Source organism: Camelus bactrianus, chromosome 10 (assembly GCF_048773025.1).
Source record: "Camelus bactrianus isolate YW-2024 breed Bactrian camel chromosome 10, ASM4877302v1, whole genome shotgun sequence".
Taxonomy (NCBI): Eukaryota; Metazoa; Chordata; class Mammalia; order Artiodactyla; family Camelidae; genus Camelus; species Camelus bactrianus.
The window spans coordinates 37,792,472-37,813,878 of NC_133548.1; the positions used below are offsets into that span (position 1 = coordinate 37,792,472).

The 21,407-nt window shown below is 45.7% G+C and overlaps 1 protein-coding gene and 1 long non-coding RNA gene across 6 annotated transcripts in view; one reads left to right on the forward strand and one right to left on the reverse strand.

The window, feature by feature from the left end:
- Nucleotides 1–5,198, reverse strand: part of INSC (INSC spindle orientation adaptor protein) — a 122,274-nt gene extending 117,076 nt beyond the window's left edge. For 2 of the 5 annotated variants that reach the window (XM_045523936.2, XM_045523935.2), the window contains exon 1: nt 4,980–5,198. In XM_045523936.2, the coding sequence (XP_045379892.1) occupies nt 4,980–5,075 (96 nt within the window). In that variant the 5' untranslated portion in view covers nt 5,076–5,198. Of the gene's footprint in view, nt 1–3,007; nt 3,148–3,378; nt 3,514–4,979 lie in introns of those variants that run through there. The other 3 variants (XM_010964825.3, XM_045523938.2, XM_045523937.2) reach the window with 3 other exon arrangements.
- On the forward strand, nt 3,177–10,899 carry LOC123619582 (uncharacterized). The gene is made up of 3 exons (XR_006728237.2): nt 3,177–3,408; nt 4,143–4,239; nt 10,773–10,899. It is a non-coding gene; the product is annotated as an uncharacterized LOC123619582 (long non-coding RNA).
- The last annotated feature ends 10,508 nt before the right edge of the window (nt 10,900–21,407 follow it).

Here is a 21,407-nt window from a genome sequence, read left to right on the forward strand (position 1 = left end):
CTCCTGCTGCAGAAGGGCCATCCGTGATCAGAGACCTTGTAGTCCACACTGAGGGAGGCATAGCTCAGGTCCAAGAGACACAGACCTCCCAGCAGAGCCCTGGGCCTAGGCGGGGTCACATGAAGAAGCAGTGGCCATGGGGCCAGGGCCAGGAGTAGGGCAGGGGTCAATCTCCTTCGAACACACAGACACTCAAGCTTTTGAGACAGGGAGAAGCTGGCAGCTGAAGCAGTCAGAGCCGGGGGCATTTATCAATGGCCCAATTCATTCTCAACAATCCCCATTGTCTGAGCCAGCACAGAATGGGCATTATCTCCCAGAGCCGCTAGGAAGAAAAGCCCCAAGACATGGTCACTAATCAGAGCCCAAAGATTCAGAAGCCAAAATTGAGACATATGGTTTGAAAACCAGATGAAATATTTTAAATTGGAGATGTCCCTCCAAAACCCATGCAACACGGTTCTCATCCTTAGAGACTAATAGAATGTTTAACTGTTGGTTGTTCATTTATTTATTCTGATCTCTTTCTATAGAGGAGGTAGGAATTTACAGTTAAAGATTTACATCCTATAAAGTTGTTAAAGCAGAAATTAAAAGTCAAAGTCATGGTTCCAATGAATACAGTTACTACGATGAAGCAATATGGTGAACAAAGAGTTTCCTAGGAGCCAGAGTAAGAAGAGAAACACAGAATAAGAAGGTTATATCATGAGCTCAGGAGTCACTCAGACTTGTAGAACCCCTTGAACACTCAATTTCCTTGTCAGAAAAAAAAGGGGGGACTATTAACCTAGTAAGGTTGTTGTGAAAAGTAAATGAAATAAAACATGTATTAAAGAGTCAATAAATGGTGGTTGTTATTACTACCATTTTTCTGTTGTATGATTTCTCTTCTTTAAACTGGAACCATGTTAACATAGTGGGGTTGCCTTGATGTTCTATGATTCCTAATTGTTGCTCTAAAATTCTGATTGGCAGGTATATGTATTTGATGAATTTAAAAATACGAGGACAGTCTGGGGCGAAGTCACGGTGGATACCCCAGTTTTCCAGAGTCTTTTCCTGAGTCCTGAGGTGGTTGGGGGCCCCCACAAACAAGAAGGCTAGGGAAGGCAAGCACACTTCCTTCCCTCACCACCTTTACTCTGTAAAAGGCTGCCAGGCTGACCACAGCCTGCCCGTATTTAACCATCCCTAAGGGTCAGGTGGAGGATCAGGCCAAAGGAAGGCAGATTCCAGCACCTCCTTAGGAAATGGCTGAAGCCCAGCTACTCCCTTGCGTATCAGGGGAGTTGGTCAAGTGACAACTCAGACACTCCTTAGACCAAATAATAAACACTAAGGAAGACGTAGTCAATATCACCTTTTTAACTTCACAACTGAAGGGGCCCATTTAGTGAGGGCGTTTCACTGAAGCCTGTCCACGGGAGAATGGCCAGGATGGGAGAAGTCAAGAAGCTGTTAACAGCAGCAGCAGCAGCAGCAGCAGCAGCAGCAGCAGCAGCAGCAGCTAGCTGATAGTTTGGGACACTGACTCTTCCAAGCACTCTTTAGTGTGTCCCCTGTAGTCCCCAGGGGGAGGAGGTCAGGGAGAACAAGATTTGGTCAAGAAAAGAAATAGCCACTAGGATGGAGCAAGGCAAAGGCTATCCCCTCCAGCCTCGGCTGCAGATGGGAGACTCAAAACAGGATTGACTAAAACCAAAGAGAAGGAAATCCGCCCAGCTCAGCTCCCAGTTCCTCCCTGTCAAATGATTGCTTGAGCCCAGCCCACAGAAGCTGCTGCTTTTGTGCCTCAGGGGGATTCCAGAGTATCAACTAGAGCCCGGAGCAAATTACAGGTGCTGAGCTCTGCCTCAGATCCCGATACCAGACTGGCCCAGCTTGCCGTGCCAGAAGTCTTTTCACTTCTAAGAGGGTAAGGCTACTCCAAGAGCAGCCTTAATTCCAGATTAGACGGGACACTCTGAAGGCACTCTATCAACATCTTCCCTGACCCCCCAGCAGAAGCCCCTGACTTGAGATAATTCCTACTAAAGCCAGTTTCTTAGACTTGTCCAAGGTGCCCTATGTAGGCTAAGGGAACTAAAGGGGACCTAAGAGGCTGAGAATGGGTCAAGCCAGGGGTGCATATTTGTGCATATGTAGATTTTACACTCAGAGGTGCCTGTTGCATACCTGTCACTGTCCTCAGGTGTATGTGTTGAAATATTTGCTTGGATGTCCTGAGACACAGTATGTGTGAGACTGGCGTGGGTGGCAAGAAGGTGTGCACACATGAGCAGATGTGAGCATGTGGGTGCAGGTGTCCTGTGAGTGTTTGTGAGTGGGCATGGTGGTGGGGTCTGCTCGTTCCCTGGTCCTCCTGTCTCCTCCTGGCATCACAGTGGGGTCTCCCCCAAGCTGTCTCCCCTACCCTGGTCAGCAGGCTGAGCTTGCTCAGAACCCCATTCACTCCAGTGTTGGTGCTGAGCTCCTGTCCTGCTCAGAGTCCTGCGAAACCAAAGCTGCATGACCCACGGAGAAGACACCCCAACTGTGGACAAGTCTGGTCACCTTAGAAAGTGAGTACAGATAACACTCCTTTTCCGGGGGCCTCTGCCTTCATCAGCTCACTCACACACATCCAGCCATCCACACATGCACTCGCTCAGCTCTGTGGAGCCTGTCTACCACACACACTTGAGTCTGCACTTCTGAGAGCGCAGACTCAGTTCACGTGGGACAGCGTGTCCCCCTCCAACACACAAGCCACCTGTGGGCACACTTAAGTCCACCACACACACACTGACACACTGTCTCAGCCACGTTCACACCCTAAGACATATGCTAGAAAGTTCCACATGCTCACATACGGGCCCAGACACATTTCCTCCCACAGGTGCTCTTTCCCACTTACAAACACTCACACTGACACACTTAGACCTGCTACCCAAAGAGTCACAAGCATGCTCTGTCCCAGACTGGACTGGGCACAGAATCCATCCCCGGGAGCGCCTCTACTTACTCTGAGAGAGTGAGAGCCGGTGTGAGCAGCTGTGTACAGCGGTCAGGCCAGCGGTGGCAGGCACAGCTGGGGCTCCTGAGGCTCTGAGCAAGTGGCCCGCTTGGCCGGCCCAGCCCCGAGGGCCGCCCGCTGCCCCGCTCCCCCGCCCCCGCCCCGCTCTGCCCCCGCCCGCCGCTCCCGGCCGCCACAGGACCTCCGGCGACAGCGTGCTCCCTGCCAAGCCTCTGTCCCGCGTCAGCCACCGCTGCCTGGAGTCTCAGCCCGGGCCATGAGGCTATTTTGGTGCCCCAGGCAGTGGAATCCTCGCGCGCTAGGCGGTGGGGAGCGCTGGAATGGGGACGCGGTTAAGTCTAATTAGAGACCCGGCTCACCCCGGGGCCAGGCGGGAGTCACAGCGGCGGGTAAGCACCCGGGAGCCTGGGAGCCGTCCCGGCGGGGGTGCCCACATGTGCCCCACATGCCAACATCTGGAGAGGGAAAGGAATGCGCCGCGATCATTTCCCTTGGAGCTGAAACAAAACAAGGAGGGGTCTGGGTGTGGTTCACATGCTCTGCGGAGGGAACCGCTAAACTTTTGAGCAACCCCCAAACGCCTGGAATGCCGTGTGGTTTATTCAGCACAGGTACTTCCCTTTGAAACCTAAGTCACTCCATAAGATCACCCACATGCCGAAAAGGACAGAAGATGGTTGCAGGGACTCCTTCTAACTTAGGGCACATCAAACTTCCCCCTGGACTTCTACGTCTAGAAAAGAAGGTGGATTCCTACCTAAAAGCTAAGGAATATTGCATTCTTGAACTGGAAGGAAGCTGCAAGGTCATTCCATCCAATTCCCTCCACCCTGTCACGAGTTCCCCAAGGAGCCTAGAGGGCTTCTACCCACTCTCAGGGGTCGCCAAGGAAGAGCAGCCCCTAGCCTCCCTTGGGCACTGTTTCCAATCTTGAACCTGCTCACTGGCAGGAAGTTCTCCCTAGTGTCTAACCTAAATCCGTCCTGTGCAAATTATGTCAACATGCTCACACTTTGTGTTCAGGGACAGAAAAACCAGCTCCGTCTCCATGACACAATGGCCACTCCAAGGTCCCATCTCAGCATCTCTTCCTTAACGCTAATATCCTTGTTCACTTTTTCAGGCCTTGGCTAAAAATGATGATTGTTCCTTGGCCCTGGATGCATTGCAGCTCCTGACACTAACTCAGCTGCCTCAGCTTTCTGGGGACCCCAGAGTCGGTAGGTATCCAAGTCATTGCCCTCAGACAAGCCAGCTTTGAATACAGCCTCTATCCATTTGAGACAGCCTGACTCTACTTCCCAGACCCGTGAGAGGGGCTTCAGTTCTTATCTGAACAAAAGCTGTCTCAGAGCCTGGGGACAGAGCTTGGACCCTCAGTCACCTACCTGGTTGGGCATTAACCCTGGAGCCACAGCCTTCCTCATATGGGCAAAGTTTCCCAAATCCTTGAGTCCATTTCTGATAGGTCAGGCAGTGGGGGGTGGGGGGGAGCCTAGGCTTTGTCCTCAGAGAAACCTGACTGCATCCTGCCTCTACTACTTTCTAGCTGTGTGTCCTTGGACAAGTCATTTAATCTCTCTGAGGCTCAGTTTTCCCATATTTACAAGGGGGATCATAATAATCTCTGTCAAACTCATAGGTTGTTGAAAGTATGAGATGAGCTCAGGAATGTAAAAGCACTTGGAAAGCTAAGATTTTTCTTAGTACACTAGAAATGGAATGAGGCTTAGATTATAAACAGGATAAATATTAGCAAAAAGCCTCAGAAATCTTTTATTTTTATGCCCAAACTCTGCCTGGGTTTCAGGACGAAAGAGAGAGACAGAGTTGGTTTGCTAGATGTTCCCTTAGTGCACTTGGTATGAATGTCCCCCACCCTGCATTCCTGAACACACACACACACACACACACACACACACACACACACACACACACACACACTTTTCCATATACATACGGCACAGCCGAGCCTCCTGGGTTCATGTCGGCCCCATAGGCCCCAGCCGCCTATACCCTTGCTGGCCGTCTCTCCATTCCCAGGGGGCCTCCTCATGGCTCCAATCTTGGCTGCAGCAACTCCAAGTCTCCCTACAGAGGCCCCTGCGGGCTGCTCCTCTCTCTTTGCCCATCCTTCTGTGCCATGGCCCCAGCAAGGCCTGCAACTCCCGGCAAAGGTGGCAGAGGCCTTCTGCAAGGCAGCTCAGAACTGAGGCCACAGAAGGAGCTCAGAGTTGGAGCATCACCCCCCTCAACCCCCTCCCCTCTGCCTGTCTGGCTTCCCAGAGCTGTCCTGCTTAATTCTTAATGGAAATTCCATCCCCGGCACCAGTCTTGGCTGGCTTGCGGAGTCCAGGCTTGGGCCAACAGCAAACTCCACCCAGAGACAAGAGGCCTGCCTGGCCATATAAACACAGATACACACATATTCACATACATATATACACCCACGAGCACAGAGACATGCCAGGAGTCATTCCAGACTCAGAGATTCTCACCCAGACACATATACACATATAATAATATTAAGCATTACAATCATTAGCATTTATTACATGGTGCTAAGTTCTTTACAGGTATCAACTTCCCTAATCCTCACAACGCTGGGTTCTAGCAGTACCTCCAATTTACATATGAAGCTCAGAGGGGTTATTAATTTGCATTAGGCATCTAGTATAAACAGCCTAACACATGAGCACTGGGAACTATGCTCAGGGGCTTATGTGCATCATTTCATTTTGCCACCGCAGTAACTTTTTTGTAGAAGTTATTATTACACCCATTATACAGACAAGGAATATGGAGGTCAGACATGTTTCAAATCACCTGCGTGTGGCCTCACAGCTTGTGAGATGAGGGGAGATTCTATACAGCTCTGCATGGGAACCCTCATGGGGGGAACAGGGAGAAGCACAGGTAAAGAGATACATGCACACACTCAGGGACACGACCACACATAATTTCTTCTACCAAAGGAGAAGCCAGGAGTGGTCCAGAGCCGTGTCAGACAAAGGGCCCCTCTAGCCTGACTCCATGGTCTTCTTCCCTCCCAAACACCCCCTCCCAGCTCTACCAACCTCACAAGTCACCTCAGGAAGGACCAGTTAGACCTAAATGGAGGGAAGATCTCAGGTTTACAGCCCAGCCAGCCAGAGCTACAGTAAACCCCTAGCCTCAGCTCCAAATCCAGTTTGCCCAGCACACCCTACATGGTCACTGGGAGAAGAAGTCTCAGGTGCATTCTCCTGATAGGATCACGAACGAACCTCAAGCCAGGAACATGTCAGAGACCCTGGGGCTGTCAGGGGCTGGCCAAGGAAGGCTTCTGGCCCCCAGGCCCACATGAGGCTGCACAGGACCCATAGGACAAAGCAGGCACCAGCGCCCAGGCCTCAGGTAGAACAGAGCATGGCTGCCCAAGGGAACTGGAGCCACCCTGAAGACAGATGGCAGGACTTTTGTGGGGGAGGGGCACAGGAGGGGGTGGGGCCATGACACAGGACAAGGAGCGAAGTCCAGAGCCCTGGGAGTTAGGGAAACAGGACTGCAAAAGAAGAGAACAGAAGAATTTAGCAGCCAAGGAACTTGCCCACTGCTGGAAGTTTCCGTGCTAAGCTAGACATCTCCGAGCAGGGGATAGGCTTGCTCTGGGCCTCCTCCCCAGCAGCCCCAGGAGAATGCCCAGGAAGGCCGGCTGCAGCCAGGGTGATCTCTGTTGTCTCTCGAGGTTTCTCACCTCCATCCCCATCCCAGAATTCCCCAGATGTTCCTGCAGTCACAGCCCCTCCACTCTGAGGACAGCTCAGCATGGCAGCCTTGTGGGGCATCTCCATTGTAAACGGGTTTTTCGAGAGAGGAATGCTCAACCCCCATAGATGAACCTGGAATCATGTGGTCAGGCACTGGCTCTAAGAGGGGGAGAATTTGGACCCCAAGAATTTGCATTTCTAAATGGTTCCCAGGTGATGTGGATGGTCTGGTCTGGGGGTCACGCTCTGTGAACAACTGCTTTATAGAATAAGAGAAAGTCAGAGGTCATCCCGACTCAGAACTAAATGCACAACCTGACTTCAACATGCAAATGGTGTCCTCTGAAAGACCCCTAAAGAGAGAATTTCCAATTCTGTCAGTAGTTTGTACTTTCTTTCACCCAGCCTCCATCTTCCCAGCTTCTGTGCCAGCCCTGCCGTCTGTTGGTAGATCTCCTGTGGGCTCTGTGATGGCTCTCTTTGCCTCAGTACATCTCAAGTAAGAGAAGGCCTCCTCTGTACTATTCTGCACCTGCTCTAAGAAGGTTATCATGATGAGGGACCTGCACGAAAATAACTGATGACCAGACAGGCTCTCAGTTCCCAGGACGGAGATATCAGATCAGAAGTTTATGATGATCGCAGCTGAAATGCCAGCCCACCCAGAGATATGAGCAATGGGCAAGGATCCCAGTAGCCACGGCTGTGACCTTGTGTCCTGCAGTCCCTCGTGTCCTCCTGTCACCCTGAGACACGCACAGTGAGACACTGCCCTGCCTCCAGGAATGATGGCGGAGGGGCCACCCAAGGAGAGCAGGGAGAGGCAAATCTGGCCACAGGCTGGTGTGAACACACCATTGACTCACTTGGGCAACAGCCCATTGTCAGGCCTTCTGCTCTCAGAGGGAAATGCTCTTACAGGGAAAATTTCCCCCAACTTCCAGGGCCCGTGTGAGAACTTGGAACATAATCAGGTTGGAGGATATAAGGAACAGAAAGGCCCTCAGTGAGCTCTGGGAGCGGGAGTTCTGAAATTTTTATTACCTACCAGGATCGCCTGGGGGTGGAGGTGAAAAGCAGGTGAAATGCCTCCCTCAGAGGTTCTGAATCAGTGGGTAGGTGATGAGCTGGAGTCCGGGTGCCCTTCTCTTCCCAAGCCCATATTCAATGACTTTGTATTGGCAGCTTGAAACTGGCTATGATGGTAGTATCTATTTACACCACAGAAATTGGGCAAATACTACAAATTGGGGCATTTTGTTTTGTTTTACTTTGCTTTGCTTTGATTTGGAAAGCCTGTTGTAGACAACTTCCCAGCCCACCATGGGGCATGCAGGTCTTCATTTTTAAGCATTCCAAACAATTATGATGCAGGCCAATTTGAGAAAAAGCACTGATCAGGTGATGAGGTTCTAACCCAAACCCCTCATTTTACAGATAAGGAAACTGAGGTCCCGTGAGGGAAAGAATCCTAACTGAGGTCACGGTGCTAGGCTCCTCATGGGATCACAGCTGCTTAGTTCAGGATGGTGGGGCCTGGCAGGCAGCCCTGCCTTTTTCTTGACCCTCTCCTGCATCCTCTCTACCACACACCTGCTGTGGCTCATTGGCTAAGAGAGGGGTGGCAGGAAGGTCCTGCCCCTTGTGAGCCAATCAGATTACCTTTCATCAGTATTTAGAATTTGAATAGGTTGGACTAGAGGTTATTAGTGGCCAGATCACCTGCTTAGAGTACCCTGGACAGCAGGCACATGAACTCCAGCTGCTGAGGGCCCAGGGTTGCCCTGCCCTTCCCAAGCCTTAACTGTTCAGCTCTTCATTAAATTCAGAGAGGTTCCCGAGCATCCTCTCAACAAATTCCCTCTTACTTAAAGTAACTAGCTGTTTCCTGTTACTTACAATCCAAACCACCTTGAGAAATACAGCCACAAAGCAAGCCAGTGAAAATAAGAACACTGAGATTCCTGCCCCTTTATCTTTCCCCTACGTCACTCCCTCAGACAAGATGCAAAAGAAGAGTGTGTCAATATGCAATTCTCCAGGGCAATGGTTTTCCAAGAGTGGTCCCAGACACGCAGCACCAGAAACCCCCAGCATTGTACAGGAAACTCAAATTCTCGGGCCTCCTCCCAGAACTACTGAATCAGAAACTCTGGGACTAGGGTCCAGCAAACTGATTTAACAAGCCTTGCAGGTGATTCTGATGCCTGTTAAACTTTGAGGGCCACCGTCCTAGTGGGAGGGGCGGTAGCTCTGCTTCCCTAACAGTGAATCAAAGGCTGTTCAGCCCAGGGAGGAAAGGCCATCGGGGTGCCAGCTATGGCCAGTCCCACTTCTTCCTGGCCAGCCTCCTTGATCCCACACTCCTGGGGAATCTCTGGCGTCTGAGCTGTGGCTTTGCATTCTGAGCTAAGACAGAGACCCTCTTTCCAAAGTCTTAGGGGCAACCTCTTTCCTAAAACAGCAAGACAACTTCAGCAGACGCACCGCAGGGAAATGCGACTTCTGTCACTGTCTTGGTGCCTAATTAACTTAGTGGCCATTCCCTGGTCCTTCAGATTCCCAGGGGACTCCTCTGGCCGTCCTAGGGACAGCTTCAGGTGTCCTTCTGTGAGGAGGCCTGCCAAGGGCCTCGCTCTAGAGGCCACTTTCGCCGCTCCAGTGTGAATCTACTGTTTCTTGTGCTCCCCACGTTCAGAGAGAAAGATGAGATTCGAGGGTAATTGAAGAAGTGAGGTCTTGGGAAGAGGAGTAAAATAATAACAATAAAATAGCCACAACTACTGCATTACCAGGCACTGACTTCTTCCCGTACACGGCCCTGCTGTACTAAGCACTTTCCACGGGTGACCTTGTTTGTGTCTCACCACAATCTAATGATACACTTATTATCCCCACTTTAGAGGTGGGGAGCCAAGGGCAAGAGAGGCTAAGCAGCTCTCTCGAGATCCCACAGCCAGTGAGTGGAAGATCAAAGATTCAAACCCAGGCCTGCCTGGCTGCAGGCCCTCGAGTTTCCCAGGATACAGTGCAAGAACCCAGGTACAGAGGTGTACCTGCCACAGGAGGCAGGGCACCTGCAGCTGAGAGGGACGGCCAGGTGCTAGCTCTGATAGGCTGGGCGAGGAGAGGTGGAGGGTCCTTTTCTAAAGTGGGAGGCCAGGTGGCTTGTGGCAAGCAAAGGGGCAGAAATGGGAGTAGGGCCTTGAGGAGTCTCAGGGTAGCTCCGCTGGGCAGTAGAAGGAGTGGATTAGGAATGACAATCGTGGTCAGGCTGGTGTTGGCAAACATGCATTTGAAATGAAGCCAGTGAGAGCAATCACACATCCAGAGTCAGTGACTCCAGATCTGAGTTTGAGGACAGAGGCTGACTCCATGACTAAAGTGCTGCAAAGCAGGGATTGCAGGGAGCTTACCGTCCTTGGCAAGAGGGGAAACATCCAGGACTCCACCTGCCCACGGATGGTGGGTGCTTTCAGCGGGGAGCTGTGTGATGCTGCGTGGTGCTGCTCTGAGGAAGTTTCTTCCCAGCTCTGGCAGAACACAACCCAGGTTCCTGAACGGAGTGGGGCCTGGGCACTGGGAGTCATCACGGAAGCTGGAGCCTGGTCAGGAAAGAACTTTCCCCACCTGGGGAGTGGGAAGCTCTGGAGCTGGTTATGAGTTGGAATCAAGGCAGGTCATTAAACGACACCACCTCTTCCCAGCTGAGGTGGAAAACAAAACAAAAACCTGAGTCCTTTTGTATTCCTCTCACTTCGCCACCCCTCCCCCAACATCCAACCTGTCTGTCTGTCCCTTCTCCTCTGCCTCCATCGTGAATCCCTGACCATCTACACTCCATAAGCCACGAAGCTGCCAAGTCCCCCTTTAACAATGTAAATGAGATCACATTCCCCTCCAGCCTAAAACTCCTCAGCAGCTTATTATTATTGTGTGTAAAATAAAGGTTCTAGACCCTTTACTCTGGCTCCCGAAACTCTACATGATTTTCTCTCCATCAGGGTCTCAGCTCACATCATCTTCCTAAGAGAGCGCCTCCCTGACATCATCTTCCTAAGAGAGCGCCTCCCTGAACACCCGAATTAAAGGAACCCTCCTGGGCCATTCCCCTGTCAATATGACTTATTACTCTCAAAATTTCCCTGTGTATTTATTTGGTTGGTTATTGTCTGCCTCTCCCTCTCTCCACCCACAAGAACAGTGGCTCTGTCTCCTAGCAAGGCGCTGGCACAGAGGGACACACTCAGTCAACGTCTGCGGAGTGGTTCAGGCACAGAGGAGCAGGGAGCTGCCCAACGTGGCAGAGCAGAGAAGTGGCAGAGACCATCTGGAATCCAGAAGCTGAAAGGATAAAGAGAGACAGGCACTGAAAGGAAGAGGACTCTGGTTTCCAGGAATTTTTCCCAAGAAGGGTGTTTGCCCCCCTGGTCTGTGAGACCCAGCAGCTTCCCTGTCCTGGAGGTTCCATGAGACACCCCTAGACTATACCAACATTTTCTTATTTCCCTTGAGTTGGCTAGTTTATTCTTTTGCTCACAAGTTAAAAAGTCCTAATTTATTCCCCCTCCCCACATGTCCTTGGTAAAGATGGGGCCAAGAGAAGGCCCAGTGGTTAGTGGGAGGAGCACAGCACAGGGGTAAAGGAGCCGAGGCGTCTCTTCCCTCCGTGACTCTAAGAAAGTGTCACAGAGGCTATAGTCCGAGAGTCCACTCAGATGTATCTGACAAGGACTCTGAGCCCATAAGGTGATGAAAGGGGCCATCTTTCAGGCAGAATGTATATTCTGTATCTTTTTATATCCCAGGCAGGTCCCAGCAGGAAAAGAAGTCCAGTTGGATGGGACTTGGAGACAATTTAATGAAAGGCTATTTATGGTCAGGGTTAAGAGAATAACAACTGGTTTGAGGCACCCTGGGACTGATGACGGTAGGAAGATGCTACCGCCTTAAGTCTAGGGGCTGGAGGGAAATGGCTTACTAGTGTTCCGGTGGAACCACCGAAGAGGTCATCTCAAAACCATTGCAGCAAAGCGGGAAAGAAATTCCCTTGCCTCTCTCTGCTTCTCCCTCTCATCTCCAGCCTGCACCTCCACTGGCAAAACTCAGTCAAATAGCCCAGGTGGTGTGACCTGCGGACCAGGTCCTCAGGACACAGAGAGGAGGAGAGAAGGATGCAAAAGCTATGGGGGAGGGTCTACAGTGCAAATGGATAAGAATCAGAACCAAGAGGTATTTAAAGAGAAAAACCCAGACCTCCAAACTCTCTAAATGTCCCACAGCCTCCCTCTCATTTAAATCGCTCTATAAAAATACTGTGCTCTCCAGAAAGCCGCTGAATTGTTCTAATGGTCTGTATACGCCCAGATTTACAGCCTTTGGCTGAGGGCCTTTGCCAGAGACAAAGGCAAGAGCTTTAGCTGTGCTACAGGGCACATGCAGCAGCTGCCGTGAGACCGTCCAGAAAAGTTCTACCAGGGATAAAAATCCTGAAAACTTGAATAACTGAAAAGCCCTAATGTCAACACCCAGATATATTTTTGAGGATGGTTGGGTGACAGCCCAGAAAGGACCCTTCTAATAGAAACCATGCCCAGCAAGGACTTTGTAGGAAACAAACAAATTAAAAAATCGATTTACTTTAAATTCCTTGCCATTAATACCCACCTACAGTTTAAAAGATCTGGCCTCAGACACACTCATTCTTCCTGGAGGGAAAGTCTCCAAAACCTATCCACGCTCAAGCCACATTAGGAAAGCTGGGGAGAATGGGAAAGACAGGTTTCAATCCAGAAGACCAAGACCCTTCTGAGAGTAAGAGCATTCGCAACGCAAGAATGTGCTACCTCAGATGATAGTGACCTCACTATTGCAGTAGGACGTCTACTCCAGCAAAAAATGAATAAGACCAGTCCTGTGCACATTACTCCGAATACAGGCAATCTCTGACCCTGGGATGCTCACAGCTTAATAATGGAAAAAGAGATATAAACAGATCATCTTATACTAAGAGATGATTAATAAGAGAGGTGTGTTAAAGTGTCCCACCATAATTTGAATTTCAACTTTATATACATAGAGTCTGTGTTATTAATTCCACATACATTTAGAATTATTGCATCCGGTTGACAAATTTTAAATTTTGCAGTTATAAAACGGCTTTAATTATCTCTATGATGCTTTTTGCCTTAAAGTCAGTTGTATTCACAATTAATATAGCTACATTACCATTATTTTGGCTACTGTTTGCATGGAGAATTGTTTGTTCTTTTACTTTTGCGCTTTCTGTATGCTTATGCTTTAAATACCTCTTGTAAAGAGCCTATAGTTAGACTGGTTTTTTTAGTTCAGTCCATGGAAATAGAGGTAAAGGAGTTGTGTGTCATGCAAATGGTTATCTGTGAGAAGAGCTTTCCAAGGAAAAGAAACAGAGAAAAAGCTCTAAGGCAGGAGTGTGCCTGCCTGGTGTCTTGGAGCAGGAGCAAGGAGACCAGTGAAGTGGAGCAGTATGAGCAAGGGTCGGGGGAGCAGGAGGAGATGAGGGCAGAGAGAGCAAGGGAACAGCTGGAGCGATGCCCTGAGTAGTGGAAAGGGGACGGGGCCCAATGCACAAGTGGAAGAAGTGGCTCTGACTTGGAGCATGGACAGTTCATCCTTGGAGACGAGTGGGAGATGAGTGCCTGGGGGCAGATCCCAGTAGTGTACAGGCGTTTCGGTGGAAGCTCTCTTCTGATCGATGTCACTTTATCAGTGGAGTAGGAACTTGCAAGGTCAGGGGCTGAGAATAAGGATGGTGGAGGAGGTGTCAGGATTTTGAGGAGGTGTGAGTGATGATCTCGAAGTAAATGGGAGAGTGAATGGACTAAGGATATACAATTTCCTAGCAGCAATAAAGGCTTAATTAAGGCTCATAGTCATGGATTCATGGATTTAAAATAAGGCAATCGATCAGTTTGGTTGTGTGCTTTTCTCCAGGCATTGAAGGAGCTTAGTCCAGACGCCAAGTGGCTGAAACCTTCTGTACCACATTCTGCTGAATGGTTGCCTGGCCACTCCTTGAACACTTCCAGTGACAGGGAGCCTCACTTCCGAGGAGCCCCTGCTATCTCTAGACAGCTCTGACTGTCAGAAACTGTTTCCCCATATTGAGCTAGCATTTCTCTTCCCATTTGTTCCCTAAGTTTGAGCCTCCAGGTCTGTTTCTGATTTCTGTTGTTTATGCTGCTCCATCTCCCCTTGTGTCTGGTTATCCAGAAATTCAACAACACATCCAGTTGGGGAGGCTGGGAGAAACAAGAACTCTCACACATGGCTGGTGGGAATGCAAAATGGTAGACTGCCTATATTCAGCAAAATTACATATGCATTTATACTTTTTTTTTTTGGTTGTCTTTATTTTTTTTTAATTGAAGTATAGTCAATTTACAATGTTGTGTCAGTTTCTGGTGTACAGCATAATAGTTCAGTCATACATACACATACATGCATTCACTTTCATATTCTTTTTCATTATAGGTTACTTGCATTTACTGTTTGACACTACAATCCCATTCTGCTAGAAAGAATTCTTTAAAATGGCATCCAGATTAAAATTAGATTAACATGATCCTATCTTGTGCTCATGCACATTACCCCTAAGGAAAAAAAAAATGAATATTTTATGAACTTTAGCTCCAAAGATGATTATTACAGCAATTTACAGTAATAAAAATCTGGAAACAATTTACATGTATATAAGGGGTGGATGAAATAAGCTCTGGCACATTTATTCAGTGAAATGTGAAATGGACACGAACAATGATACACTAGAAGAAATGTATATGGAATGGCATGGAAAGATGGACACTGAAAAAGGCAGGTTTCAAAGAAGTAAGTTTGGCATGATACAATTTTATAAATACCCACATAAGATATAAAAGAAAGAACACACACCAAACTATTAACAGTAAATTTCTCTGGATGATGGGATAACTAAGAAACACACTATTTCCTCCAACTTGTTTTTTTTTTTTCTGTCTTTCCTGTATTTTCTAAATTTATTTTCTAAATTTTCTAATACTCCATGAGTATTTTAATTTTATAATTATAAAAAAAGAAGTTATTTAATCTTTTAATTAAAAAATAAACCCTACCAGCCAGCCCTTCAACACTGAGTTCAAGACTAACTGTTCCATTAAACATCTCCCTTATTTTGTCTTCACCCACCCCTCCACAGGAGCAATCCTGGGTCAAAATGCAGGGATCCCCGTTCATGCCCTGAATGCCCCCCACTCCCGCCCCTCCTCCATCTCTGCCCCAGCCTTTGTTCTGAGGGAAATCAAGAAGGCAACAAAATGGGTCTCTCTATGGCTGCCCTTTTCTCAAGGCCCCTCAGACAAGAGGAATTATACAGGCCAGAAAACCACGGCTCACAGAGGGAAGAACCAGAGGTGAATCTTGGAGACCTGCCTGGGACCCGACTGGGAGGAGGGGATCCTGGTAAAGCGAGCGTAAGCGCCTGCTTGGTGCGCCCTCTGGTGGAGAAGGGGCTGCCTCGCACCCAGCGGGAGGGACGGGGGAGACTGGGTATTTTAAGATGCTGCCAGCCACTACACATTTATTTTTGACATCCTCACCCCACATCATGTTAAAAAAGCACCTATATCTCACGTTAAATGTTATTTCTATACAAATATATAAGAGTTGAGTTGGAGTAGACCAATGGATATGTAGATGTTTAAATAAACGTTTATCTGTTTTATCATTTTCATATTTTGAAGCCAATCATCTACTTTGGAAACTTGAACGTTTTCATGGGCTCTTGAAAAGCTTTTAGGCCTTTAGCTCATCTTTCTAAAAGATGAGTGATAGGAAGTCCAAACCCTTGCCCCAATGAATGTAGCTCATATCTACTATCTTTCTAGAGGTTTAGATCTGAGGGCAACTCAAGAAGCATCAGATGTATGATGTTATTTAGAAAAGGATATTCTCCTCCCAAGCAAACTCTAAAAGACATTTGCTGTGTTTGCATTACCTTTTTTTCAAATTCCAATGACCACCATATCTAGTTATTCAACGTAAATCTCTCAGAACCACAGATTGTACTAGCTACTTGAAAGTCCGCAACTTTATATGACTCTAGTAGACATTATATTATTTTTTTGAAGAGGAGATGAGGTTTCTAGCATTAAACCCTTCTTTCTTATTAGCATCCTGACCTCGCATTTGGAGAATTCCTTGTTGTGGGAGGTCTTGGTGGAAGGTAGTACTTGCTACAATGGAAGCTGAATCTCTCCCTAACCTGGCACGTTGGGAATGGAAGCACAGGAGGTGGGCTCAGCAAACTCCCAGGATTCTAAATCTAATTCAAATGCTCAACAACGTAGAATGACTGGAAGTCATATTCATCACTGTAACAACAACAGCATAAAGACCACTGTTCCCTCTTTGTGACATTTTTTGAAGTTTTGCTGGCCAGATCTCAGGAACAGCCCTAATTTCATCCTGTTTCCCAGCTTTGTCCTCCACTTACCCACTGTAGTAAGCAGCCTCCGAGAAAGCCCCCAATGATCCTTGCCTCCCAGTTTTCACATCTTTGTGTAATTCCCTCTCACTTTATACCAAAGTTGGTCTATGTGGTCGGGAAAATATGGAGATGTGATTCTGGTATAAAGAGCTCTGCAGCTTTCATCTCACGCTTTCACTCTCTCTCCCCATCCAGCCATTCTCCTCCTTCAGTCAATTGCTTGAGGCTAAGCCATGATGTGAACAATCTCATAAAAAACTCCCACTGGCAAGAAACTAAAAAAACTCCTGCCAACAGACACATGGTTGAACTTAGAACATCTCTTCCAGCCCCATTCAAGTCTTTAGAAGACCACTGCTCTGGCTGGCATCTTGACTACAACCTCATGAGAGACCCTGAGCCAGAACCCCTCATCTAAGCCACTCCCACGTTCTGACCTGCAAGAATTCAGTGACAACGTTGTGATACTCTTCCAAAAAGTTGCCTTTCAGCATGAGAGTTCATTTCTGTTGCTTACAGCCGAGAACCTTAACTGAGACATAGATTGATGGCATGAGTGGAGTACAGAAAACAAATGCTCAGGGAAATGTACGGAATATGTGGAGTGTAAGATCATTTATCTAACTGACGAGTGGCAAATAGCACAGAAGTCCATTCATATTCCAGTAGAACCCAGCAACTATGAAACTATGACACTCAGTATAAATTTAGTTACCTGGAACCAAGTTCCCATCAAGCATAAGGGTATGGGGCATCTACGGACCTCAGGGTGGAGGTGGAGGCTTATGCCCCATTTTAAACCCCCCAAATTCTCAACTCAAAGCATGATCTGAAACTCAAGCACTTTTCATGAGAGTGCTAAGGCGCTTTCTCATCTATTATAGGACCAAGATAACCAAAATCCAAACTTGAAATTTGAGTGCCATCAAGGAATTTTATCAAATGATCACCGGATATTTGATGTGAAATTAAGACATTAATTAGGAATGAGGATGATCGTGAGATTTTTGAAAGGAGATATTTAGACTGTTTTAGGGGGTTTCCAAATATCTAAAATCCCTCCTCCTCTATTGAGGCTCTTATACTTGAGCTCAGAAGGCTTTTTTCCCCTTGCTTGAGAAACTTTTACTTTGCAAGAGAAGGCCTGTTCCCCTCATGCCTACTGTATCTAATAGATGGATGGATGGATGAATAGATAGATGCCTCCTATATATGATGCAGTATTATCCTATAACCACTATATGTGTTGTAAATCTCTCTACTAGTTGTCATTCTTTTTTACTTTCTTAAAAAAAATAGGAGTTTTTAATTTATCAACTTTTTCTTCTTTGGTTAGCACTATTGATGTTTAAGAGGACTTCTTTACTCTAAGGTCAGAAAGAATTCCTTTATATTTTTCTCCTAATGATTCTAAGTATTTGCATTTCACAGTAGATTCCCTAACCCACCTTGAACTGATATTATGCTAGGTTTAAGATAGTATCCAAGTTCATTTTTTTCCCACATAAATAATCAATTACCTAATACTATTTAGTGCATAGATCCACTGTCATAGGTCAAAATTTAATACATACATTGGTCTATCTCTGGGATCTTGACCATTTTCCTTTGGTTAATTGCTAGACCGATACCACTTTGTCTTAATTACTACAGGTTTGTAATAACTGATGGAACAAGCCACGCTCAAAAAGTTTTTATTCAGGAGCATTTTAACTGCTGTTTATCATTTTTCCTTCTAGATAACTTTAGAATCAACTTGACAAATCGTAAAAAAGATCCTTTTGAGATATTTATTGAATTCACATTGAATTTAATTACAGGATATTTGATGCCTTTAAGATACTGAGTCTTTTCAACCATGCATGTGGTATCTCTCTCCTATTATTTAGCTATTTTTTAGTGTCTCTTACTCAGTAGAAACAGTAACTGTAGGCTTCTTTACCTTTTACCTGATTTAAAAGGGAACGTTCTGTTTTTTCAGTAAGATTGATATTTGTTGCAGGTTTTTTGTTGATGCCTATAATCAGGTTAAGAATATTCCTTTCTATGCCCTGATTACTCATGTCATCTACAGAGCTAATCCTAGTATTACTAAATTTATGAATTTTTTATGGATTAATGGATTTTCAAATGTCAAATCACTCATGCTTGCGGGCAAGCGAATATTGGTTGTGATACATTGTTTTAGAATCACTGTTATGCTTCGTTTGCTATTGTTTTCTTTAAGATAGTTGTACCTTATATTCATGGTGACATTGAACTGTAATTTTTCTTTCTTATAAACTTCTCATCTGGTCTCGTTCTCTTTGTCACACTGACCTCCTGAAATGAGTTAAGCAGTATTTCCTCTTTTCCTATTCTCGGGCAAATTTTCTATACAAGTAGAATTGTCTCCTTGAATATTTGGGAGAATTCATCTATAAATCCAACAGGTCCACACTGTCTTTGTGATAAGACTTTACAAAACTGATTAAATATAGTATAGTTATGTAATGATTCAAGGTTTCCATTCCTACTCGAGTGAGTCTTAATAGGTTTTATATTTTCTAGGAATTTGTCCATTTCATCTACATTATAGAACTTATTGCCATAAAGACAGTTGATAGTTACTATCATTTTATCTCTGCTGTATCTTCGGGCATGTTCTCTTTTTTAGCCTTGATATTATCTGGATCTGCTCTCTTTTTTTTGTTGTGCAACTTCATTAGAGGTTTGTCAATTTCATTAGTCTTCTCAAAGAGCAAACTTTTGGCTTTATTGATTCTCTTTCTAATATCTTCATCTTATTGTCCATTGATTTCTTTTTGGGGGGTGGTAATTAGGTTTATTTATTTATTTGTTTTTGGAGGAGTTACTGGGGATTGAACGCAGGACCTCATGCACACTAAGCATTCACTCTACCACTTGAGCTATACCCTCCCCTCATTAATTTCTGCTTTTATCTTTGTTATCTCCTTTTCACATTCTTTGGGTTTTCTCAATTTTTCATTTTTAATTTCTCAAATTGAATATCTCAATTTAAGTGTTGAATTTAAAATTTTAAATTCTCTAAATTTTACCCATTTTTTTCCAAATATTATATAGGGCTATCATATTTTGTAAAGTTATCACTTTCACTGCATTCCTAAATTCTGATGTAGGGTTTTCATTATCATTCAATTCTTGGTATTTTAAATTTTTCCATTATGATTTCTTCTTTGAATACTGACTTACTTAAAAATCTTATATAATGTACAAGTATTAAAATGTTGTTGTTGTTATTATTACTATTATTGCTATTATTACCTTCTATCTTAATTGCATTATGGTCAATCAATGTGCTGGCCAAGATGAAGTAAGCTTACTACAGTGTGTTTCTCACACTGATTATAACTAAAACCTCCAGATAAAATATGAAAAGGATCTATTTGAGGACTGTTAAAAGTAAGCAACAGCAGCAGGGAGGGTATAGCTCAGTGTTAGAGTGCGTGCTTAACATGTATGAGGTCCTGGGTTCAATCCCCAGTATCTCCATTAAATAAATAAATAAGCCTAATTACTTTACCCCCTGCCAAAAAAAAGTAAGCAATAGCAAGCAGGTGCATTAGGGAGGGGAAAAGAATGAAAAAAAAAGCCCATAATTCCTGGGGTTTTTTTTTTTTTCTCTTTTATCTTCTAAATTTAGCTCAAGTGTGGTTTCGGTCATGGAACTGTGCAGTGGGCACAGACAACAAAACCCGGAGAGAATCCCCCTCTTTCTGGCCAGAGAAACAAGAAGAAGAGCTCTGACAATCTAGAATCTCCATTGTTTTTTTCATTTTTTTCTCTTCTGGCCCTAGAATGGGTGAAGGTAGTCAAAAAGTACAAATTTCCAGTTATAAGATAAGCAAATGTCATGTGCAGCACGGTGACTACAGTTAACAACACTGCATTATGTATTTTAAAATTGCTAAGAGAGTAAAGCTTGAAAGTTCTCATAACAAGAAAAGAAACTAACTGTGTGGTGATGGATGTTAACTGAATTTAATGTGGTGATCATTTCACAATACACACATACATCAAGTCATTATATCGTACACCTAAAACTAATACATTGTATGTCAATTATATCTCAAGTTAAAAATATGATTTAAAAAAAATAGAGACAGAAGACATAACAGTTGTCATCAGGGTTTGAAGGTTTAGGGGCATGAGGGACTTTTGAGGAGTGATGGAACTATCTCGTACCTTTATTGTGGTGGTGATTACATGACTAAAATGTATTGTCAAAACTCATTGAACTATATGCCCCCCAAAACGCTTTTACCTATAAAAATTTTTAATTATATGCTTAAAAGGAGGTGCTAGGGCTGGGACTCTGCAAAACACATTTTCCTTTGTCAGTGGATCCCTATTAGGCTCTGCCAATTAGAGGTCCTAAAAGGAGACCAGAAGGCGTGAAGAACAAACTTGCTCCTTTCTATTTTGATTTCTGCCTCTGTCAGCATCCCCACAGAATTTCTTCACCCTGCCAGGGAAGTTGGTTCCAGTTACCAATTTTGTTTTGTTTTTCCACACCCCTAGAACAGTCTCATTGCCTCCCCCCACCCTTCAAAAATACCACCATCAGCCGACCTCCCTCCTCAGTGTTCTGAGAATCCTTCTTCAAGTTTCTAGATTCTAATCCCCACTCCCTGCCCCGACTTTCCCTTGGTCCCCTAGCTGGATGGTAGCTGCTTCTTTTAGTTTTTGTCTCTGCACTATTTCTCATTCTCTTTTGCCTTTTCAGTACTCTTTTACCTGCTTAGTCAATTTCTTACAGTATTCTTTCTGTTAAAAGCACTGATGTGGTTTCTGTTTTACAGACTAGAAATTGGCTGATAGAAAGTAGAAAGCCCCAGTCTTTCTATGCCCTACAAAGTCCTACATGATCCATCCTCCCCATTACGTCTCTGAGCTCATCTTCCACTTCTCTTTTCCCTCACTCATAGACTCACAAGAAATACAGTAGATAAAGGAACATGTTAAACCTCACCACAGGGATGTCATTATCAAAATTCAAGATATGGGAAACTTTATTGGACAAATAACTTAGTCTCTCCAACAACTAAATTGCAGGGGGGAAAAATGGCAGAAGTGGAATCTCTAGGTTAGGAGAGCCTTACAACATAGCAAC